At 45.6% G+C, this 25,776-nt stretch overlaps 1 protein-coding gene across 3 annotated transcripts in view; it reads left to right on the top strand.

The window, feature by feature from the left end:
* The window catches only part of MTA1 (metastasis associated 1), a 1,118,686-nt gene that overhangs the window by 393,812 nt on the left and 699,098 nt on the right, over window positions 1–25,776 (top strand). For all 3 annotated transcript variants that reach the window (XM_069638739.1, XM_069638738.1, XM_069638741.1), the window contains one exon: window positions 3,982–4,084. In XM_069638739.1, coding sequence (XP_069494840.1) covers window positions 3,982–4,084 — 103 coding nt within the window. The remainder of the gene's footprint in view (window positions 1–3,981; window positions 4,085–25,776) is intronic.

The raw sequence follows: 25,776 nt of genomic DNA, 5'->3' as shown, positions 1-25,776 counted from the left end.
TGTGTGTGGAGACCGTCGCATGAACTCTTCTTTCTCCAACCTGTGAAGTGTCCAACCTGCAGAGGTCTGCATCAGGGTTTCTTGCATTTCTTCTTTGACAGAGGTTGCATCTTGCGGCTTCACCGGACCGGTAGAATCCTTACACCCGCAACTGCAGGGCACCTCTCACCGGAACCAACGGTGGAAGAGCGAGCCCACTGCGACCACCTCCCCATACGATCCACAAAGTCATCTGGGAAAATCATAGTCAGGTGGGTAACTAAACTTAATGCTAGTGCCTCCCCTCGCCCCATCCTCTATAGGATAACATTGCGAATTTTGTCTGCTAAATTCCATTCCACTCACCGTCTGGTCGTCGAACCTTGGTAGAGCATTCTGAAATGCAAGAAAACCTTTACTTAGCTTTAGTAAAAGTGTCTAAGAACGTTTTGAACTACCGCCAACTTAAGTAAATTACAACTTGCCTGCAGAGGCACCATTCTGGTGAGAAGAAAATGTGGTTCTTGTGACCTTTGGGGACAAGGCCCCATACGTCTTAGGGTTTGAACGGCTTAACTTAGGTTGACTTGTGATCTGCTCTCATCAGTTATTGCATCTAATCTACTTACCTGCTTTGCTGAATAATTCATTTGATGTATATTCGAACCAATGGTGAATGTATATATCTGTATCTCAGAGTATTGTGCGATACTACTTGTTGCATTAATTCTTCAAGGCCTATAATTGTTATACTTGCTGTTTAAATTTAATTATTGTGTGCCATACTGTGTGGACTCATTGAGGTCCCCTGACCACACTCGCACGGTCCTGTGAATAAGCCAGGACTGCTCTCCATTGCTACCTTGAGTGGGTTTTGGCTAACCTCTCAGAGTTCCCTGTTCACTATAACTAAAGTGACCTCCTAAAACCTGACTACAAGGCCAGATTCTAGAAATCCATATCAACTGTTCTTCACGACTGGAAACCCCCAACCACCTCGATTTGTTGGGCTCAGAAGAATCTTTTTATTTAGTCTGGCTTTGCCCCCTCTGCCCCCCACCCCAGGTATTTTATAAAACTTCTTCTGTTTGGTTATTGTTTCTTTGGGGATCGTGATGGGGAGTGCCTGAAATAGATAAAACATCCTCAAGAGGATGTTCATCTTCAGTATTATGTGCACCACCTATTTAGTGTATAATTTCCCCCACCTATTGTGAGACAAGCATGGTATCAAGAGAGATGACACAGACCACAAATGTATATCTCTGAACAAAACTTTATTAATGATCAGGAGGGTGCAAAGGCACAGTAACCCTATGCTATGATGGAATTTTCCCAGCCTAAATAAATGCAAGGAAAGTCTGTGTCTACAAATCCAAATCAAGTCTGTCTGTGTCAAAACCATATGCTTGTCTTCATAACTACAACAAAATCTAGTGGGGAAATGTTCTCAACCAAATAGAAGCGTTCAAGTTCAATACAGTTCCAATGTAACTTTGTTTCAAAGAGGTTTGATAACGTTCTGAAGTTACTTTCTGTAGATTCACAGGTATCAGTTTGCATCAAAAGAAGGTCTTGCATTTCCCTTTCCCAAGTTCCAATGTAACCAAGTGCATACAAAACTGTGATCTTGGGACTCCCTTTCCCAAGATGAACACTCTCCAGTTCTTTGGTTCTCAGGGTTCCCTTCCCCAAGATTTATACTGAGCAGTTGACTTGTTTCCTCTGTTCACAAGTTCACAAAAGAATACACAGTCCACTTGACCCTTCCTTTGGTTAGCTTCACCAAAGACACACACTTATTTGCTGCTTTTCCTAAATTGAGTGGTTTCTGGTCTAGGCATAGTTGTCAGACCACACGGTCAACCCACTACAGGTCATGCAACCATATGCCTTGTCTGTAATTTGACTATTGATATTGGCAATGTTAGTGTTTAGGAAACTTCCTGGTCTAGGCGCAGTTGTTGGACCACACGGTCTACCCATCACAGGTCACGCAACCATACGTTTCCCCAAAGGCCGTTGTTCAGTAATATTGGAGACAACTCTTTGATGTCCTTATGTCTTGCACATTATTCTTAAGGTGTTTTTATTGCATTTGGTTACTTGATACACTTGATTGTCCCAGAATGTTTATGTACTCTTTAGCATTTCATAGTCTGATCAAGTAACGACTTTCTTTTTTTTCAATTCTTCGTAATTGCAGCATACACTTGGTTTCATTCAAACCACGACTTTTTTGTCACCCAATATTCAGTAAATGTGTATTTGTCAGGGTAACACCTTTCATTTTATTCAGTTTTCAATAAATGTAGTTTTGGGCTGTGCCGACTTGAATAGCACCTTTCATTTAGTTTGATATTCAATGAATGCAGTTTTAAGTTGTGCAACATCTTTCATTTGGTTTGGTATTCAATAAATGCAGTTGTACGCTGTGCGTGTAGTAAATAACACCTTCCACTTAGTTCAGTATTCGATAAATGCTATTTTGCATTTCTCTGTGGACCGTTACAATTTCCATGGTCCTTTGGAGTGCTCCGGTGGTCCCAGTGTCTCCTGACACTTACCAGGTCTCTGCAGCCCTCTTCAGCAGCTTCTCCCCATGCAGGAAAACCAACTCGCCAGTTCGCCCATTGCTCCACTCAACATACGCCGGCCTTCATGCTTGGCTCTGCTTCTGTTCCCTGGCAGCGCCTGCTGTATGCCTTCCCTCACAAGGGTTGCCAGTCCTGCGCAGTCACCTCGGCAAGACTCTCGGTGATGTCAGCACAGAGCCACAGGGCTCCTGCTGAGTCACCTGTTTGGGTCACATATGTGACAATACCAATAAAGCCAGACGGTCTGTTTCCCGCCCGGCAGTCTATACCATTTCAATCTGCCTGACTGGTATAGTTTGGCGCTGGGTGAGCGCCGCCCTGCTGAACGTGTGCCTGCCAGCAGACGCCCTCATCACGATGGGGCCGGCCAGAACACTCAGAATACATCTTTTCATTGTTCCCAAGTGTTGTCAGCATTTAATTTGAGAAAGAAATGTGTTGCCATTGCCATCTTTCTTTTCTATCCTTTCCTCAGCCACGTAGAGCGCTCTTCACACACTGTGTGGATAGCGTTTCAGGCCAAACTGTTTGTGCCCTATAGTAGCGTCTCCCTTATGCCTCTGTCAGACATGCACAGCCTCACGCTTTTACAGCTAGGTCGTGTTCAAACTTTGTGCACGTGTGATCACCTCCAAGGCAGAAACGTGGTCCACGCTTTACATGTGCTGACAAATTCTATGCCTCTATATAATCTCAAGAATTGATGCATAGTTTTATCAGCGTTATGCTGAAGTACCTATTAGCGGAATTTGCGTTTTTGGTGCTGCCCATATTCTCATGGATTCTTCTAAAATCGTTCCCACCTTTAGGAGGGAGGACTTGCATGCAGAACTATAATGGAATACACATCTTGATTGCTACAATAATCATTTTCAACTTCAGATCAGGGTTTACCCATTGGACTATTACATGCTGGTGTAAAATAATCCACAAAGCGATTCGCTGGGGTGGTGTCTGGGACCCATCTACTTCTATTACATGACTGCTACAATCCCTCTGAGGCCATGGCTTTTGAGATGGCCTCTTGGGGTTTTCATGCATGCAGTGTAATAGGCATGTATACTGCGCCTGTCTTCCAATATGCTCTACTTTATTTTCAGGCACTGCTTCCTTGTGATGTTAAATATGTGTTTTATTACGAATTTGGTGATATTTCCTCTGGAAATGCTGCCAAACGCAAATACCATTATCACATGCAGTAATTTTAAGGGTCATACGGACCCTCCGGTTATTCCCCAATTTTCAGTCCCGTAGGACTGCACGGACATGTAATTACTGCATGTTGTAATGCTTTTGCATGGAGGTAATTCATGCTGAATACATGCAGTTAGTATTGATGTTAATTATGTATTACAAAGAAACGCCATTAGCATTTTAAAATTGTATTAAATTTGTATTTCTCAAGGTGAGGAAGACGGCAGAGACCAGTCAATGCTTGAAACAAAAGTTTGGGAAGCGTTTAACCCACTGACAGATAAGCAGATAGACCAGTTCTTGGTAGTAGCACGGTAAGGGATGCATTTTAATTGTTAACTTTAAATGGCTCTTCATTTAAAGCAGAAGCATTGCCTACAATAAGAATAATTGAACTCTTAATTTCCATTCCCTCAAAACCGCAAATTATATGTATCTTATTACATAGCTTTTGTGCACTAAATTAATTTCCACCACTCTATTAACAAGGAATAGGCAAGAACTGACAGGGAAACATTTTGGCTGGAGTTTGAGATGGGGATGTGAAAGGTGTGGGAAGTAAGTTTGGAAGGTACATTTGCATATTGCGTACTTGGTTAAGATTGGGGTAAAAATAGCTTAGCTACTGACATGTTCACTTATCAGTTGGGCAAAATGAACAACATTATGTTTTGTCTCTTTCATAATAAGGGGTGGTCTCTTTGAAAATGGTATGCCCTAGATCTCATTATCCCTCCTAAGCCTTTAATTTCCAAAGGCCCCTGGGATGAGCATGTCATCTTGAAGTTCCTGGAAAACATTGCAACCTAGCGCACACGTCTTCTATTCCAGAGAACCTTTTGAAGTCAGAGCAGTGGTGTCACCTTGGCGCGCATACAACTAACCACATGATGGGCAGCCGGGGCTGGACAGATGCGTGCATTAGGGAAATGTTCCACTGCCATTCCCGTTTTACCACTGCTTTTGGTGGGGGCTGCAATGTCAGTGTGCAGTTGTCTTGGCCTGCAAACACTTCTGTAAAGATAGGACCATAACCTCTCCCAGAAGAAGTCTATCCCACTGCTTTCCCCCACTACATCCTGCCACACCCACATCGCTCCTGCACAGACGACGCTGGTGTTAAAGGCCAGGTCGACCGTCACTTTTTATTGTTTATTTTGTTTATAGATTATTTTTCCTGCTTTTTTAGTCAAATAATTGCTCCCCATGTTTTATTAGGGGAGGGCGCAAGTGGCTAACTATAGATTTATCCTGTGTACTAGATTTTCTTTATTGAGCTTATTTTTAATTTTCCTTTTTTTCTGTGTGTAAAATTTTCTTTCCAACATTTCGATGTATTGTGAAAATGGGAAGGAAGAAAGGCAGTTTGCACATACTTTAAGGTTGTTGCTCCTTATACATCCCGCTAAAGAGACATCTTGAAATGGTTTACAATTAAAGGTCCTATAATGTAGTCACCTCAAAGTCTGCTTAACTGAGAATAACCTTAATTTCTTCCACCTGCCTGGAAGGCCGTGGAATCCATTTCTTTTGTCACTTGAATGAGCTATAAAAAATCTATTTGCTTAACATACATTTCCAACGAATACGACTTGCTAACATATAAACTGAGGTTTACCATGAATTGTTCGAATTAGAAATGTCAGAGGGAGGAAAAAAATGAATTATTTTACCGAAATAACTTTTGGTTTTGTCTCCCGCAGACATTTCTTGCAACCTGCTCCCCACACACCCTTACTTACCCTTTGGCGGCACACTTTGCTGCGTGCCGCCGACTCTGCCATCCCTCAGCAACGCTGGTTCCCTTCACTTACGTTCATGGGAACCAGCGCTGCAGGGTCCTTTTCTTTTCCCTGCAACTTTCTTATTAGGTTGCAGGGGACACCCCCGCAACCCTGATACAGTTGTAGTGAACAAGGGTGTGGGGGAACCCCGCTCCCCTTGTTCACTATAATCGCATCGCATCGAATCGTAGATTTGATTGTAGTTTTCGGCTGTTTGAAATTTTCATTCAGACGAAATTCGATCAGATCTACCATTCTTTTTATTTTTTGTATTTTTCTACGAATTCTATAAACCGAAACTTGGAAAAATATTCCTTGATAATAATCATTAATTCAATTCTACAGATTCTCAATCATGAATGAAGACAGCCATTCAGCAAAAGACTAGGAAGGTGGCGAGAGTGGGATTGTTTTTGTTCTTCTCAGTAGTGGCACTCTACTTATCTCTATCTGCCAAGCAACCTCTGTGACATTCCTATTCAGGAGACTCCCCAAGCAGAATCCACCCGAGGAGACTCTGGGGGCGTTGGAAGCACATGTGCACTGCGAAGAGCAACCTGGAGGTAATAAAAGAAAGATCTCCAGGAGTCTCTCCTATGCCCAACTGTTCTCTGCTAAATGGGATCACAGGCTAGACTTTTGTAGATGGATTGTCACCATATGGGGGGAGAGGGTGGAGGGGTTGTTCTGTGTGGGGAGAGAGTATTTCCCCAGGTGAAATCACTAGCATTTGATTTAGATTCACCATATGCAGCCAAGGGGGTGTTATCCACTAAACCGTATCGGGCTGAAGCAGAGCAAACATACAAGCAGGATTTCAACAGCCCCTCGAAATATGCTACTGCATGGAGGCTTCATTTGCACACAACGCTTCACTAAGGGGAGGTCCTAGGGCCCACTGGCATTGTTAGTGATCCTACTGAACAAAATTGCTTACCCAAGCGTGTAGACCATCACAGTGATAAGTGAGTAAGAGCTAGAGGTAGTAAGGCATTCTTAAATATTCCTACATTAATTTGATCACATTTTGAATAAGGTCATAAGTCTGTTTCTGCTAATGAGATGCAGTCAATCTCCAGGCGTCTTCAAAAATGTTTTAAATGTGCAGTGTTGCAAGCCGCTATTACTATCAATTCAATTGCTCATTAGTCCTGTACAATCTGAAACTAGAATAGAATGCAGTGTTCAGCTGGCAGCCGGTCTGCGTTAGTGGATAAGTGACATTGTGTGGAGTCGCATGCTTCTGCACTTACTTCCTGATCCAAAGATGGTGACCAAGTACAGAATTCTCATTTCTGTGCTTATTCCCCTCAATCTTCGAGACCCCTAGCTCTTTTGCTGGACTTTAGGACTTTTTAATTTTAACCCTGGAGTGAGTGAGACCTTTTTCTCACTCATGTGTTTGGACGTGATTTGGATAATGTGTTTCCACTGTTTTTGGAATCTGACAAACTCCATAGGCATCTACTTTTTGTATAGTAACATACAGCACCTTCAGTGCAGTGTGACAGAGAAATCCTTTAGATTTCTGATAAGGTTTAAGTACCTTTTCTTGCGTGAACTACAGTTCTCAAGAATAGTAAAGTGAAATTGACTTTACTTACCTTTATCTTTGTAGGTCCAGCACACCCCATTTTATGTGGAGTGCTGGGGGTTACCTAATAGCCCCTTATGTTAAAGGTATTTGTACCGCGCACCGTCACCAACTGAGTTGGTCCACAGGTGAAAAGGGCCCCTAGGGGTCCCTAACGTCTATGGAAACAAGGCGAGTCACCACACACTATAGATACGCCAGACACAAGGTTGTATTCCCAAAGCTAGGGTTTATTGCAAAGCAAAAGTCTCAGTTGGCCAACTCGGTCTCACGCCCCACGACGTGTATCTCTAGACCTCGAGGGACGCAAGAGCGTGAATTACATACATCAGTTACATATATACAAAAATGCATATCAAACAATCAGCTATGACATGTTTAACACCCCCTTTTATTGGGTTTCTTTGAACTTGGTGTGATGCTGGGCATCTCCGACAACTATGACACCTTCAAACATCTATTCTAGTAACAATTTGCAATTTGTGAGTGCGGAGGCATCTTTCAGTTGTTGAACAGAACACAGCGCTTCTGTTCTTGGAAGCGAGCTACATACGGGGGAAGAGTTGCATTCCAGACCTTGCTATCTATGAGGTGCTATTCGTGTCCTGGGAGCCGACACGCTCTGACGAGGCTCAGTAAAGGGGGGCCGTTAGAAAAGCATAATTCAAGCCTTTAGCGTATTATTCTAACATATTCTACCATATAACGAGACTGGCTGGCTGCTGCGAAATGATTAAATGCCCTGCAGCTCTGCTTCAAGACTACATTCGCGAGGGAGCCGGGCATTCTTCCGGGCGCTGCCTATGTTGTGTTTCAACGAACTCTTGTTATCCTCATGGCCCTGCGGCCTTGTCCTTTTTACGTGCAGACAACAATGTTTTACAGTCGAGCAGTGTAAGCAGAAAATATACTGCGAAGCAATAGGAACAGAAAGCAATGAGCAATGGTTAGAAAACAAAATGGCGATTCTTGTTACATCAAAATGGCCGTTCATTGGCAAACTCGAAAACCTATATTCTGTCATATCGTGCATGAGACGGTTGGCCCACGGCCACCAAAATACGTTTGCGGTCACAAAGTAGAGGTATCCATTTTTCTAGAGTGACAAACCCTCCTTTGGCCGTATGCCAAACCAAACGTCTCATCTATTTATAGAAACCTCCTCTAGTGATGATGAGTCTGAAGTACTTATGTCTGAATTTTGCATGCTATCGTAAACATCATCGTCTTCATCAATATCTATTGCCATCAACTCTTTTACTGTTTTCATCTCGTTTGGGTCTTGGTCAGCTCGACCTTGAGGTTGTTTTTTCTTTGTCATCATATGCATACATCCTTCCGTACATCCCTCAGTTACCTCAGCGCAAACTATTGGTAGGCAATGTATGCAACAACAGCATGTTAGGAATATTCCAAACACCACTACTAATATTGAAATCCACTTCCATCTCCAAGAACGTAGTATTCCCCAAAACCAAGATCCTATTCCCCAGCCTCCTTCTTCAGTAGGCAGTTCAGAGCTTAGAACATGCATTTTCTTTATCGCTTCAAAGATCGTAGGGGAATAGTGATCGACATAAACGCAACACGCTGATCCCACTATTTTGCAAATTCCCCCACGATCAACCAGGATTACATTGAGAGCCATTCTATTTTGCAGCGTCATTAACCTGATTCGTCTTTCTTCCAACGTCATGTTAATAGTATATCTGTTGTTGTGTTTATGGTATTTTTTAGTATTCTGGACAGCTGCCTTATATTATAGGAGTTCACTATCTGCCCTAAGAATGGAATGAATGATTTTGCTACATCAGTTGCTATCAAAACACCCTTGTCAGTCCTTTTGACTCTAGTTCTGGATAGTCTGGCCATGTCTGCTGTTTCTAAGAGGAATACTCCTGGGAACAGTACAACTAGGTAACATGTACATCCCCAGTTTCTGGGCAACCAAGGATATGCTTTCTCTCCACATATAAAATAAACTGGATCACCTACATCTACTAGTTCTATTTCCCATTTTAATACCACTGTATTCATTCATCCAGTATATGTTCCGACTGAAAAAGAGCCTTTCTTTTTTAGACAAAAAGGGACAGTTCTTGGGCTATAATTTATCGTGTAAGATGGAGGGGGATTGCATCTTTGTCCCCTTCTGTTCTTACACGAAACGTCATTACAGATGTCTTTTCTGGTGGGGACAATCTATCTAGTCTATTTTGTCGTGTTATCTTTCGTGTACTTTTCCTCGTGGGCTCTGGGGCCATTACTTGTGCTTTATGGAAAATGGAACAACCCACAGGCTTCATTATTATCTCCTCAAACTCATTCATGTTGGTTCTGTCTAATTGACCCTTACTACTCTCATTCCATTTCCCATAAAACATTGCACCTAAAGATGCACTACATGCAGACCTTAATGGTAATGGCTGTACATACCACCCTATTCCTTTCCCAGCATGCTGTGGTAAATGGGCACATACCCAGCAATTTGTTTTTCAGAATTGCATTTGTCATGTTCATGATTAAACAACGTATTATTCCCAAACCCTTCTCTGTGTCTTTCTTCCATTGGGGGCAGGGTATAAGTAATCACCTGAACCGGGCTTTCAGTAGTGGATATATTAACTATTGGTAAAAACATTTCTAATGGGTGTATCGCTTCCACATGCCATAATATTAGGGCTGTCGATATTGGTGCTACCACCCTCATAAAGCACATTATTATTGTCAGTGCCAGCATACAATTCGTTTTACCATGCGTTTTTCTTAAACTTACAGTCTTGATAATTGACTCATTCTCAGCAGTGGTGGTGCCGGAGGATGCTGAAGCCGGTCCCGGCATGTTTCTCGTCGTCCTTCTTCCTTATCACAGTTCGTCGTGGATATCTCTTTTCGTCGCGCTTGCTCTGATGTCAATAAGTTCAAAGGAATTGTCACAGTTCAGTTCTGCCAGTCCTTAATAGCCTGGATTTGTTTATTCGTTTTTAGGCAAGATCACTTGTCCTTTCTCATACTGCTCAGAGGACCTTTGATCAGTTATCTTATTGCCTTAGTACCATGTGCGCCCAGCTTGTCCGCTCTGGTTCCTGACGCATGTACTTTTTATGATCGCACTGAGGAGCCGCGAGTCTTGAATTGTCCGATTTGCACAATTCTCACGCTTCTCTCCTCTACAACTCTAGTTCCTTCTCCGTCCATGAGCTGAACCAGAGGTTGACATAAACACCAAAAAAGAACTGCGGATCACTTTGTCTTTCGAGGCCGCAAGTTGTATCGCCTCACTCCTGGTATCATGTGATCCGTGAACAGTGCCAGTGCACTTCCAGATTCAGGCTCAAAGTCAGCCTGTGGTGCTACTGCAGGTGCTGGTGTGCGCGGCGCCAATGATGCAGATCTGTTCTTTGGCGTGCTGGCAAGTGCTGGTGGGCGCCAAAGGGGTACACGATTTGTTTCTGCTGGTATTTGCAAGGCAGATTTCGTGTCGGCCAGCAGTGATGTCGATTCTGCTGGGCAACATTGGGGCACTCTTTGCCCTTCCCCCCCTCTTTGGCTATCGTCTCAGGCTTTGTTTCGAGTTTCACTTCTCGTTTTGGCAGATTTGGTGGCTGCTTACTGGCAATAGTTTCTTCCGTTTCTGGGACCGCTGTCTCTTTACGGTCATCTGGGTCTGGCAAGTCTTTCAGTGAGGTTGGAATCTTTTTGGCATCCACCCGTATTGCCGTCTGCGTTGCCAAGAGTACTTGATAGGGCCCGCGCCACTTGTGTGCTAATGATGACTTTCTTTCAAAATTCTTTAGCAGCACCCCGTCTCCTGGCTCTAGCGCGTGCCCCGGACCGGTGTATCTCACTGGTAATGCCTCCTGCACCTGCTGATGAATCAAACGCAATTTCTGCATTAAAAGGCCACAATAAGTTCTAAGCACAGGCTGTTCTACCTCACTAAGTCGTTTTGGCTGTGGTGCGCACCATACATTTGCCGGCCTCCCCATTACGATCTCGTACGGGGAGAGCCCAGTTTTAGCCTGTACAGACGTACGCATGCATAATACTGCTATTGGTAATGCATCCACCCAACTCAACTTGCTTCCCGCACAAATCTTAATAATCTTTGATTTGAGAATCCCGTTGTGCCTCTCCACAAGACCGGCTGAACTCGGATGCCTTGAACTATGGAATCTCTTTTCAATCTGAAGACCCGCACAAATCTGTAACACCACTGCGCCCACAAAATGTAGTACATTATCAGACCATAGGACACTGGGCAAGCCAAATCTGGTAAAGTATTCCTTAAGCATTACTTTTGCCGTGCTCATTGTTGTGCAGTCCTTCAAGGGATATGCCTCCACCCACTTACTGAATGCACAGATCACCACTAAGATGTATTTTAAGTTTTGGCATCCCTCCATCTCTATGAAATCAAAATGGATCACCTCAAATGGCATAAAGGGCGGGCCAAAACTGCCTATTGGAGTCACTGTTCCCTTTCCTACATTGTGTTGCAAACACGTGATACAGTTCTGCACCAACCTCTCTGCATTCTTTTTTATGTTTACATTCTGCCATACTGTAGAAAGGTGCTGTATTCTCTTTTTCGCACAGATGTGAGTAGGACTGTGGGCCATTGTGACCATTGCAGTCACATACGAATTTGGCAACATCCAGTTTCGAAGTGATTGTGTCCTCCGACGTATTCCTTATCTTTGATAATACGTTTCCAGCTTGCTGGCCTCCGAAATGTTTTCTGTAGAGGGTGCTGCGTGTCGTCGTCCGCCGAGTCGATGTCCCTAGACGGCCACCGTATCGGCGCCGACGTCACCATACCCATAAATAGCCACGCGCGGCGTCCGTTGCTCAGTTCCGTTATTCCGCACTTCGTGTGGCCTCGGAACATCGTTGCTCAGTTCAGTCAGATAAACCTTCTACATCTACTCGAATATACCAACTCGTTCTCAATGGCATCTTCATCGGAACCGACAGCGCCGCAATCCGGCTTCAAAAAATGTTGAGACTGCGGTAAAAAAAACAAAATGTCGATAACGAACGACACAGGATCTGCTTGTGGTGCTTGGGAGCCGAGCACCATTGTTCGGAGTGTGAGGACTGCATGTCCATGACGGCGAAAGCCTTGAAGGAGCGCAAGGGGAAGCTCGAGAGAGGTAAGTCAGTCAAAACCTCCTCGAAAGTTTCTTCGGCTGAGTCAAGGCATTCGTCTCCTCGCCGTCGAAAACATTCCCATTCTAGATCTCGAAGTAACTCCCACCATTCGTCGAGATCAAGACCCTCAAAGAAGAGACGTCGAAGATCCCCTTCCTCGTCGTCTTCTGTTTCCCCAGAAAGGGTCTCCTGCCCCACAAAACACAGCTCTCGGGTGGAGTGGGAGGAATTCAGGAAGAAAATGTTAAGCCTCTTCGAGAAAGCGGCCTCGAACCCCTCGAAGACAGCTGAGGGTGATACCCGGGGTGAAAAACCCAAAAAATCAGCACCCGGCGAAACATTCCACCCGAGAGCGCCACGGGCCATCGGGTAAGAAGGCACCGTCTTCGACGCCGTTGTCGAAGGGTTCTTCGACGCATCGGTCGATCGACTCGACGCCATTGTCGACGCCGATGAAAGAGAAGACCACGGCTACTCCACAGCCAACGGTGATTCCAAGAGCCTCCGGCACGACGCCCAGACCGTCGTCGACATCCTCGAGTAGGATCCCGATCCTCTCAAGTTCTACAAGGCCTCTTCCATTTTTCTTGTTGCTGTTCTCGGCACCTTCGAAGCCTGTCACATCGGCGTCGACGACATTGACGTTTTCTCGCCCAATAATGACGAGTTTGGCTCCTTCTGCCTTAGAAATGGGTTTCATACCATTTCAGAGGTCAGCGTACCCTGGATTCTGACCAGGAAACCTTCGGGTTGCAGAGGACCACACTGCCTGTTTCAGAGGATTTCACCTCTGAGGAAAGAAGGTTGAAAGACCTACAGGAGTCATTACATGAGGCAAGTGGGCTGGACACTTCCCCAGAAGTGGATTTTGTTAAGCCAGACCCAGGGGAACATGCCGACACCCTATAGAACCCTGATGGCAAGGATTATTGAATTTATGGGTTGGTCTGCGCCTTCGCCTGTTTTTCAACAGGATGACCTGACAGACATATTAGACAAAGATCCACAGGAGGATCCTGTGGTCCCCTTCCATGCAGCCTTACAAAGAAAGATTACATCTAATTGGGAAACTCCTGAAGTTATCCCTGCTGTCAGTAAAAGATTATCAGCCAAGTATAGGGTAGCTGCAGTTGACCCTGAATACTTATCGAAACACCCGACTCCAGAGAGCCTGGTAGTCCAAGCGGTAACTTCATCAAGCAGCAGGACCGCTTACCCTACTGTCCCACAGAATAGAGATAACAAGAGGTACGATTCTATGGCAAAGAAAGTCTTCTCTGCTTATAGTATGGCATTGAAGTCCATCAACGCCACCTGTACGCTCGCCAGGCTCAGTCACACACTGTGGGAGTGTGCTTCATCAGCAGCTGACTGCATACCCGAAGGAGAGGAAAAGGAAGCCTTCCTTAACATATTAAAGATGGCAAAGATGCCATGTGCGAGTCACTTCAAACTGGCATCGATTCCGCTGACAGTATCAGCAGGGCCATGGCGGCAAGTACAACAATCTGCAGGCATGCGTGGTTGCGAAAGTCTGGCTTTGCTCCAGAGGTACAGGCCAGACTTTTGAATATGCCCTTTGACGGCTCTTCATTATTTGGAAAAAAGGCTGATGACAGTCTGGAAAAGTTGCAGACATCTAAAGCAGCAGCAAAATCTTTAGGAGCTGCTATCCGCCAAACTCCTTTTCGTCCCTCAGGAAACTCTGGGAGAGGAAAGTCCTTTCGCTATTATTCCGCATTCGGGAAAGGCAGAGGACAGCCGGCTCAAAGAGGCCAAAGGAGATCCACCCGAGGTGGACGAGTCAAAAGTACTAAGGCCGCAGCAGCAGCAGGTGCCTCTTTACCCTCGGTATCTGCACCAGCCGCCCCCAAACCACTCTGAGGTCTTTCCATACAAAACACCTGTAGGGGGCAGGTTAACTCACCATCTGACGGAATGGCAGGCTATTACGTCAGATGCTTGGGCATTGGAGACAGTTGCCCAGGGTTACTGCCTACCCTTTCTACACATCCCTCAGAGTCATCCACCGGGGCACAGCTCTCTAAAAGTTCCAGATCTGCTCCTCTTGCAGGAAATTATAGACCTGCTAGAGAAAGGTGCCATAGAACCGGTACCTGTAGCGGACAGGAACAAGGGCTGGTTCTCCCCCTACTTTCTCATACCAAAGAAGGACGGAGGACTGAGACCCATCCTGGACTTACGAGAATTGAACAAGTTCCTCAGGGAGGACAAGTTCAAGATGGTAACTCTCTCTCAGATCCCTCAGGCCCTCCAGCTCAAGGACTGGCTGGTATCTCTGGACCTTCAGGATGCTTATTTCCATGTGCCAATCCATCTCAAACACAGGAAATACCTGAGGTTCGCAATTGGCGACTCTCATTATCAATTTCGAGTTCTGCCATTTGGGCTGACCTCCGCCCCGAGGGTCTTCACCAAGCTAATGTCGCTGGTGGCTGCGAGTCTGAGGGAAGGGATCCACGTCTACCCCTACCTGGACGATTGGCTGATCAGGGCTGTATCTTCGGAACAAGCTCAGATCCAGCTAGATTATGTCTGCCACTTCCTTCACAAACTGGGCTTCTCCCTCAATTTAAAGAAGTCACAGATGATACCATCACAGAGACTCCAGTTCATTGGAGCGGTCCTGGACACTTCCCTGGGAAAAGCCTCGCCACCAGAGGTGAGGGCTCAAGATATTCTGCTGATGGTCAACAAGTTTCAAAATGCCCAACGTCTCCCAGCCTTCGACTTTTTGTGGTTGCTAGGCCTCATGGCAACCTGCATCTTCCTTGTGCCAGAGGCTCGCCTGAGAATGAGAGCTCTTCAGTGGGCACTGAGAACTCAGTGGTCGCAATTCTCAGGGAGAATGACGGATCTCCTCCGGATTCCGGACAAGGTAGCCCGCGACCTTCAATGGTGGGCCCATCCAGAGAACATCTTGAAAGGAGAACTGTTTTGGCAACCATGGCCGGAGATAACAGTAGTCACAGATGCCTCACTCACCGGGTGGGGAGACCATGCCAACAACTTGACCATCAGCAGTCGTTGGTCTCCATCGGAGTCCAGACTACACATCAACCTATTGGAGCTGAGAGCGATCAGACTAGCGCTGAAAGCTTTCCTGCCATCAGTACAGGGGAGAAATGTCCTGATAATGACTGACAACACGGTGGCCATGCACTACCTCAACAAAAGAGGAGACGTAGGGTCACTGCCACTGTGCAGAGAGGCAATGCAGCTCTGGTTTTGGCCAATTCAGGAAGGAATCTCTCTATCGGCAGTTCACCTAGCCGGAGAACTTGACAGCGGACGCTCTGAGCAGGCAGAGCACAGTCTCACGAGTGGGAGCTAGCTCAGGAAGTACTTCAAGAGATCTTCGCCCTTTGGGGAACCCCTCAGGTGGATCTGTTCGCCACAAGCACCAACAGGAAGTGCGATCTGTTCTGTTCAAGGGAATTTCCCCCGAGAGGAGCTCTGGGAGACGCGTTCGTAGTGGACTGGGAGTTTCCACTCCTTTAGGCGTTTCCATCAGTCCATGTTATTCCTCAAATGATCAGGAGGTTGAGAAGATTTCGGAAAACCATGATCCTAATTACCCCGGACTGGGCCAGGAGAACGTGGTACCCGGACCTTCTAGATATGTCCATCTGCCCTCCAATCCGTCTTCCACTCCATCTTCTCTCGCAGAAGGGAGGTCAGGTTCTCCATCCAGACATCAGAACCCACAACCTTCACGCTTGGCTTCTGAAAGGGTGAGGTACAAGGATTGGGATCTCTCTGATGACGTCATGGAGGTGTTGCTTTCGGCCAGAAGGCCAGCAACAAAGTCTTTATACCGCTGCCGTTGGAACAAATTTTGCAGCTGGTGTAGAGAAGGGGATATCGACCCTTTTTCATGTGGTACACCAACGGTGTTATCCTTTCTACTCTACTTGGCAAACTCAGGCCTTCAAGTTGGCACTGTAAAAGGCTATCTTGCAGCGCTTTCAATCTTCAAGCGCACTGCAAACGAACCATTGTATTTCAAACTACCTCTAGTGATATCATTTCTGAAGGGATTAACTAATGTTTATCCTCAAACCATTCCAAGTTCCCTTATGGGACTTAAATTTAGTCTTAAACTTCCTAATGGGCACTCTATTCGAACCACTTCACTCTTGTTCGCTGAGATTTCACACGCTTAAAACTGTCCTATTGGTAGCACTAACATCTGCTAGGAGGATGAGCGAGCTACAAGCTCTCTCCTGTAAACCCCCACATATAATTTTCTACAAGGACAAAGTTGTCCTACAGGTGAAGCCTAATTTCCTCCCAAAGGTGGTTTCTGAATTTCATATTACTCAGAAAATTACCTTACCTTCGTTCTACCCTCCTCCCCATCCGGGGAAAGAGGAAGAAAGGCTACATAGGCTGGACCCAAGGCGAGCTGTAAGCTTTTACATCAGCAGAATGGCTGGGATCAGGCAAGCAAACCAACTGTTTGTAGGATACTCAGGTCACAAGTTGGTATTACCCATAACAAAACAAACCATTTCCAGGTGGATTATTTTGACCATTCTGGAATGTTACAAACTGGCAGGGAAAGAGCCACCCCAAAATCTTAGGGCTCATTCAACCAGGGGTATCGCAGCCTCTTCGGCCCTCCAAAGAGGGGTACCGGTCAGAGACATATGTGCGGCTGCCACATGGTCGTCCGCACATACATTCACAAAATTTTACAACCTGGATTCCTCCACTAGTCAAGAGACCAGATTTGGCAAAGCCGTATTACATTCGGTCCATCCCTAAAGGGATACATGACATTCTTACTCCCACCTCCAATTACATGCCACTGCTATGGCAGTCTATCAAAGATAAGGAATAAGTCTGAGGACACAATCCCTTCGAAGAACAAGTTACTTCTTACCTTATAACGTTCTTTCGATGGGATGGTCTTCCGACGTATTCCTTATCGCCCCTCCCATCCATCCCCGCAGTAATACTTCCCTTGTGGTTGCAGCTTACGCTCCTTCAAGGTCAAAAACCAATTCAGGCATGACCTTTCTTATTCTACAAAACGGAACTGAGCAACGGACGCCGCGCGTGGCTATTTATGGGCATGGTGACGTCAGCGCCGATACAGTGGCCGCCGAGGGACATCGGCTCGGCAGACGTCGACGCGCAGCACCCTTTACAGAAAAAATTTCCGGGGCCAGCAAGCTGGAAACCTATTATCAAAGATAAGGAATACGTCAGAGGACCATCCCATCGAAAGAACGTTACAAGGTAAGAAGTAACTTGTTTTTCTAGTTCCCTTGTCACCCAACAACCTTCCAGATCTAACTCAGCAGAGCCCTCTGACCACCCTTGTATTTCATCGGCCGTAGCTTCGGCCTGCATTTCTTTGACAGTGGCAACTCCATTTTCTATCATACAGGACACTTCCTCAGTCTGAACCGTCATCATTTTGGTATTTAAATCAGTGGCAGTTTGTTTCGCAATTCTGTCTGCAAACGCGTTTCCCTCTCCTACTCTGCATGTTATCTTTTTGTGTGCCTCACATTTCACTATTGCTAGGCGCCTTGGAAGCGTGAGTGCAGACAGCAATCGTACAATCAAAGGGCCATGTTGAATTCTGGTGCCATGTGATGTCAAAAACCCTCTCTCAGCCCAGAGTCGAACAAAGTTATGAACCACCCCAAAAGCATACTGACTATCAGTACATATATTCACATTCAAATTTTCAGAAATCTCGCAGGCTCTGGTTAATGCTATTATCTCTACGGCTTATGCCGAATTGTAGGGAATTTGTTTGCTTTCTACAACGCTCTCTAGGGTAGTGATAGAATATGCGGCAGTTGTCGTGCCATCTGGTAATTTAAAACATGAGCCGTCACAAAATAACTCTCCATCTGGCTCTTTCTGTGGGGTATCACTTAAATCAACTCTCCCCTTGGTTTCTTCCTCAGTGACCATTAAGCAATCGTGGGGGGGTCATTCATCCTCCCCAATTTCTTTTATGGGTAGTGGCATTAATTCTGCAGGATTCAAAGCGCTACACCTCATAATTTGGATATGGGGCGCAAACAAAATAATCTCATATCTTGTCAATCTAGCAGAGGTGAGGTGTTGCGTCTGTGTCCTATTTAATAGAACGTCTATTGCATGTGGCACCTTCAGAATTAAAGTGTGCCCCAATACCATCCCTTCCGTTTGTTTCACTGACGCAGCAGCCGCCGCGACAGATCACAAACATTGTGGTAGTGCACGCGCTACAGGGTCCAGCGCAGAATAAAAATAGCCGCATGGCCTATTTCTTCCACCTTGTTCCTGTGTCAAAACCGCCAATGCACATCCTTCACTTTCACACACAAACAGTCTAAAAACCTTCTAATAATTCGGCGTACCCAAAATTGAAGCCGAGCATAATGCAGTTTTCAATTCATCAAATGCTTTCTGACATTCCTCATCCCACTGGAACGGCATAACCGCATCTTTTTTAGTCGAATTCACCATCGGTTTCACAATTAACGCAAAATTACCAATCCATTGTTGGCAATATGAAACCATGCCTATTATGGCTCTGACTCCTTTTTGTGTCTTTGGAATAGGCATACAAGAAATACTTTCTATGCGTTCTGGCGTTAGCCTTTTCCCTTCTTTCGAAAGTAGGTAGCCTAAATAGGCCACCTCCTTTCGATTATATTGAAATTTCTTCAAAATAGCTTTATGGCCATGTGCCGCTAGGTGTGACAGTAGTAATACAGTGCTTTCTTTACAAATCTCCTCTGTGTCTGCAGCTAACAATAGATCGTCTATGTATTGCAAGAGTACACAACCCACTGGTAATTCTAGCATGTCTACCTGCTCTTTTAATGCTCTACTGTAAATACTTGGACTTTCCGTGTAACCTTGCGGAATCCGCGTGAATGTAAATGATCGTCCTCCTAATGTGAACGCGAACAAATATCTGCTGTCCTTGTCCACTGGAATGCTGAAGAACACGTTTTTCAAATCCACTACACTAAAATATTCTGCCGAAACAGGTATCATTGTCAATATTGTTGTGACATCTGGCACTAAAGGAAATTGTGGATCTACTAACTTGTTTAATGCGCGCAAATCAATTATAAAACGGTATGGTACTTCATTGCCTCCTTTTTTATAAGCTGGAAGAATCGTGCTGTTGCATGTACTGCCTGTAATTTCCTCGATTACCCCTAATTTCACCAAATCTGTAACAATACTCTTCAATCCTTTCTCACCTTCAGCCGAAATTCTGTATTGGGGAATTCGCGGTAGGGTAACACCTTCTTTCAAAATGATTTTTACTGGCTCTATCTTTAAGCATCCTACATCATTGTCATGCATTGCCCATATACAGGTTGCCACTTTACTTAGTTCTCCTGGTAAAGTTTTGGACATGAATTCTGACACAGGGGCATCGTGTGGCCAAATCGTTGGGAACACCCTGTCTGCCGTGCAAATGTATAACGGAACCTAATTCTTTCAACAAATTTAATCCCAACAAGTTCTCCCCACAATTTTCTGTTAAAAGGAAAGGACAATGTTCAGTAAATGGTCCTATTGTAACTGGGACTGGTTTGGACACTGGGTTTATGACTGGTGTACCTGCGAACCCTACGGAAACGTTCTTTTGCCCTGACAGTGGTATATCCGGAACCAAGTGGTGGTCTATTGAACACTTCTGCGCTCCTGTATCTACAAGAAAGCGGTACTCCTCATTCCCGACTCTCATTTCTACGTAGGGTCCTCTCTGATTCACGGGAATAGACACTGGTTCCGACCCCTGTCCTGGGCTGTCCTATTGGGGAAATAACACATCGTCCGATGTGTAATCATTGCTGTTACTGTAATACGTGTTTGGCTGTGTATCGAAAACGTTCCCACTCTTTCCTCTATTTCCCCCACTCGGGTTTCCATACTGTTGGTTTTGCTGTCCCTGACTCTGGTTTGGGGCATTTTGGTTTTGGCCTTGGTTTTGATTACCTCCTTTATTGTGATGCTGCTGCATACTATTCCTATTTGGTCCATTCGCTCCTTGGTGTCCTCTATGCTGTCTCATCTGACCAGACCCATTTCTATTCTGTAGATGCGGACATTGCGCTCGCCAATGTCCTTGCTCCTTATAATACGCACACTGATTTGGTCCCACTGTACCCCCATGCATATTCAAATTACTCCTTCCTTGTGCATTCCCTCTCCCTCTATTGTGTCCCACTACTTGCTGCAGTAGTACCCGTGTTTTCAATAGGCATTCTTTCAAGTATGCCCCCATCTGTTTTAGCAACGATAATTCGTCCACCATCTCCTTCTGCCCCGGTGATGGTAACTGCTTCCGTTTATTATGTGGCCCCTTTTTTCCCTTCCGTTGTCTCCCGATATCCCTACTCCTGTACCCAGGTGTAGTAAACATTTCGGCACAATCATTATCTAATTCATCTTTAAGTTCAAAAAGTCCATATACATGTTCTCTCACTTCTTCATCCCTCTCCCTACAGCGTGCTAATGTATTCAAATCTAACAATCGCTGCGGTGGTAATTTCCCAATTAACTGTTTCCATTTCTCCACCAAATATTCACTCATGCATTCCAACACTACCGGTCTTTCGTTGCTTCTTCGGAAGTCATATATCGAAGCCAATGTTGTCGTCCGATCATTCCCGTCTATATACATCTCTGCCTGTTGCTGCAATTCCACCTTCCTTTCTTTGCTGATCGCGCTGCGAGTTACCCTCGTGCATCCCCGTTGGTCAGTCCCGCCTCTTGCCCCCGCGGTTTCAACTTCAACCCCGGGAGGAACGGACGGTACCGAGTCTGTGTCTGAGGCGGGAGGTGCGGATGGGACAATGGGAACAGGGAGTGTCTGTTGTGGGCCTGGTTGATTAATAGGAAGTGCTACGTGCACGGTCTGTGGCTGTGGGAGGGCTTGAGCTACCGGAGGGAGAGCTTGGGCTACGGGCGAGGTTCGGGCAATAGCTACTGACGTGTCTGGCCTCACTTCTTATCTTGGGCCTTGTTTTGTATGGGTCAATATGTTTTCTATCAATTCATGTGCTGTGTAATTCTCGTTGTGGATATATTTTTTCTATATTCAACTGGTCACGCCTACCTGCCCTTCTTAGACTCTCAGTCCACTCCTCCTCTTCTTTCTCTTCTGCTACTTCACCTTTCGATTTATGCCTGCGCGCATGTTTCGCTCTGCTTTTAAATCGGAGCATTGCTTCCCTTCTTCAGTCTTTAATAGTCTCAAATGCTGCAGGACGCACTTTCTTTCTTATCAACACCCTTTCCAAGATATCTATTCTCAAAACTACCATTAATCGGCCAGTGATGGTCTTGTTGCTTTCTGGTTTGCCTATGCCAAATCTCACAGAATATTATCGCACCCACTCCATACTTCACATACATCTCATATGCCGGCGTTCCCCCAGGTGGTACAATTTGGCCATCTTCCAAAGATTGTCTACCACAGCGGAAAAAACCTGCTAGGGTGGACAATACCCCAGGCATGTTTCAACCTTCCCCCTTGTTAATCAACCTTACCTAGGACGTTTGATTTTGCAAAGTCAACTCTCAACCAATATCAGGATTACTTTGAATCGGGGAATGACTCACCTGATAGATCAAGTCGTCTGTATACTGACGCACCAAATGACGTTGTGTCTGCGTTTCTTGGCTTCCGCCTCGTTTCGGGACCCTCGCCTCCTTGTTCTCTAGCCAGGCACGTCGATCAGGGATCAGATGTGTGCAGATCTGCAAAGGAGTCTCATCACTTCAACAGGGCGCCCCAAACAACTCTTGATCCCGGCTCGATCGTCCCGTCCTCACCGTTCTCCGCTTTACTCAATTACAGCGTTATGCGATGGAACAAGTGGGGGAGGGTCCCTATTCGGGCGCCATCTTGAAAGGGGCTCCTAGGGGTCCCTAACGTCTATGGAAACAAGGCAAGTCACCACACACGATAGATACGCCAGACACAAGGTTGTATTCCCAAAGCTAGGGTTTATTGCAAAGCAAAAGTCTCAGTTGTCCAACTCGGTCTGACGCCCTGCAACGTGTATCTCTAGACCTCGAGGGACGCAAGAGCGTGAATTACTTACATCAGTTACATATATACAAAATGCATATCAAACAATCAGCTGTGACATGTTTAACGCCCCTCCTTTATTGGGTTTCTTTGAACTTGGTGTGATGATGGACATCTCCGACAACTGTGACACCTTCAAACATCTATTCTAGTAACAATTTGCAATTTATGAGTGCAGAGGCATCTTTCAGTTGTTGAACAGAACACAGTGCTTCTGTTCTTGGAAGCGAGCTACATACGGGGGGAGAGTTGCATTCCACACCTTGCTATCTATGAGGTGCTATTCGTGTCCTGGGAGCCGACATGCTCTAACGGGGCTCAGTAAAGGGGGGCCGTAAGAAAAGCATAATTCAAGCCTTCAGCTGTATTATTCTAACATATTCTACTATATAACGAGACTGGCTGGCAGCTGCGAAATGATTAAATGCCCTGCAGCTCTGCTTCAAGGCTACATTCTGGAGGGAGCCGGGCATTCTTCCTGGCACTGCCTACGTTGTGTTTCAACAAACTCTTGTTATCCTCACGGCCCTGCGGGCTTGTCCTTTTTACGTGCAGACAACAATGTTTTACAGTTGAGCAGTGTAAGCAGAAAATATACTGCGAAGCAATAGGAACAGAAAGCAATGAGCAATGGTTGGAAAACAAAATGGCGATTCTTGTTACATCAAAATGGCCGTTCATTGGCAAACTCGAAAACCTATATTCTGTCATATCGTGCATGAGATGGTTGGCCCACGGCCACCAAAATACGTTTGCGGTCACAAAGTAGAGGTATCCATTTTTTTAGTATGACACAGGCGCTCTGGCGGATCTGGAAACAAGAAGGCGGGATGGGTTAGTAAGTATATACACCGTGTGCTGAGCTTTGGTGCAAGTGTTTGATCAATGTCAGTCCTCGTGTGCTGTTGGTGCGGCTTATGTGTTGTTGCGGTGTGGTGAAGTGCATGCGGTTTACCGTGCGAGAGATAGTTGTGTGAGTTTTTGAGTGAGTTAAGTATGCATAGAGTTTGAGCTTTTTGGTTAGCTTTTTGGTTAGTGGGTTCTATGATTTGGAACTAATCTTCACAGTATGTTTTAGTGCCTTGAATTCATGGGTCCTTCATGGAGAGGCCCTGGTTCCACAGTAGGCTTAGTTTCAGCATATAATGTACAGGTGTGTATACCAGACCTAGGTTTGAGTGTCCCGCCATTTCGTGTAGAGGTCTGGACTTTACAATAAACTACGACTCACCATACAGCATGCCCAGAATGCTATCCCCAGAAACATGGGCTATCCCCATGGGCTATCCCCAGAAACAACAGTCCCGCGTAGTGGGAGAAAGGTCTAGGCTCCACAGTAGGTGGGCTTCAGCAAATAACGGACAGAGACAGAGGCACATTCGTACTTGGGAGTGCCGCCTAATGGGGGAAGAGGGCCAGGCATCTCGATGCATTTAATGCTCTTGCTAATAATCATAGATCTGTCCATATGCAGCACAGTCCAGCAACCAGCACTCCAGCCCAGTGTGGCATCAGATAACATTCAACATTCCATCCAATGCTGCACATTCCACCATTCACAACTCTAGATGTGTTGGTTGCCAAACCTTACAACTACAAGCAGGCGTGGCACCTGCCAAACATCCACCATCCAATTGAGATGCGGCGCAGGCCAACATCCACAATCCTGTCCAAACACTGCACATGTCACCATTCACAGTTCCAAGTATGTCGCTTGTGGGTTTCCTTATCCTGCATTCTCATGTAACATTTATTGTGTTGCCCTCACTACTTTAAATGGCTAGCGGCAGTGGTTTCATTTTCCTACCATTGTGCTTTTCTAACGCAGGCTGAATCCTCTGCTGCAGCATAGCACCCATGGGTGACGATTTCGTCAAAACGTCCCTGGTCTTCTTTTATCGCCATTTTCTGTTTGTGAGGTCTTTCTTGGGGTTTACTCTGTGTGTTGAGCCATGCCTGAAACCTTTGTACATTTTGCCTTTGGCAGACTTCAGCCCTGAAGCCCGCCTCTGGCTCCAGTTTGTCTGGAAAGGCAGGATGTGAGGGAGGTTCCCGAAACTCCCCTGTCCTTTGTCTCTAGGAGTGCCTGAATGCAACCAGTCCTGATTGGTTGGCTGGCTGGCTGTCCTTCCAGGACAGCCACACTGCTGTGTGATTGACAGCCTAGGCTGTGCATGAGGGTTTCGGGACTAGAGGCAGAGTCGACAACTTGGAGAAACACCCGGCAAAGAAACCGTCAACGATGCCTGCTGCATCCTCCTGGACCTTGTGAATTGCCCGATGAAGCCCTGCTGCTCTGCTGAAACTCCTTTTTCAATTCGACAGAGAAGCTCCGGAAGGGACCACTTCTTCCCTTGGGTTAGTGGGACCAACTAACCCCGAGACAAACTCCACTGGACCACCTTCCCTGACTGGCTGTATTTCTTTGCTGCTGCTGCAAGAACCGAGACACTCAGAATCCAGAAGTCCACATCCACCAGACAGCAGGCAACACAGGACCACAACGAAATCCTGCAACTACAAATATTTCAGTTGTACGCCCCCAGAAGAGTCAGCCAAGGCCAAGCACAGACTCGCCAACTCGGCACCCTCGATAGGAAATAAACCTGGTGTATTCTCCTGAAGAATATTCCAAATTTAATATCACAGAACAGAAACCTGTTGACTGTAACCTTTGTATTAGCACACAGGTGTTATTAATTATAGAGTACATGATATTTACTTGACCATTGTGTTCACAGATATCGTGTTCAGCAAAAACACTTTGTTATTGTAAGAAACAACCACTTTAGTGTATGTACTTTTTCCTATTTTCAACACAGGCATGTGTGACTAATTTAATTGTTTATGTTAAAAGTATTTTGTTCTAATAAATTCGTTTTTATATATTGGGGTTCATTTATTAGGCTACCGTGTTTAGCTAAACCTGTCATGACCCTCTCTCTGTGGTTAATAAGAGTCATAAAAAGTTAGATGATAGGACTCCTCTCAATCCCAACACACTAGGATAGGCCCATAGAGCGATCCTTAACTCCTATTCCACCACCAAAGGTCAGGTCAGAGTAAATTAGGGTCAGGACTTTACACTCTGGTACCCTATGTGAGATGGGGGTAGGGAGAACAATTTAGACTTACCCCAATGACTCAGTCATACGGATACGACTTGTGGAGGTTCCAGACTGTTGCTGGTTTCTTCTTCTATCTTGGTTCCTTTTGCGTGGGTCATCAAGCTATCTGAACAGCAGATGTTACTTTCGGTAACGTGATTTAGTATTGATCGGTCACTGGTCTTCAGAATCGGTTCCAGACAGCTTCCAGTAGAACACTCAAACGAAGAAAGGTGAAGACTTCTGCAGGTCAAAAGGCCACGGGACACCTCAG

This window comes from Ambystoma mexicanum, chromosome 14 (assembly GCF_040938575.1).
Source record: "Ambystoma mexicanum isolate Mex_15411 chromosome 14, UKY_AmexF1_1, whole genome shotgun sequence".
Taxonomy (NCBI): Eukaryota; Metazoa; Chordata; class Amphibia; order Caudata; family Ambystomatidae; genus Ambystoma; species Ambystoma mexicanum.
The sequence above is the reverse complement of the archived record's forward strand: the minus strand, read 5'-3'. Positions and strand labels throughout refer to the sequence as shown.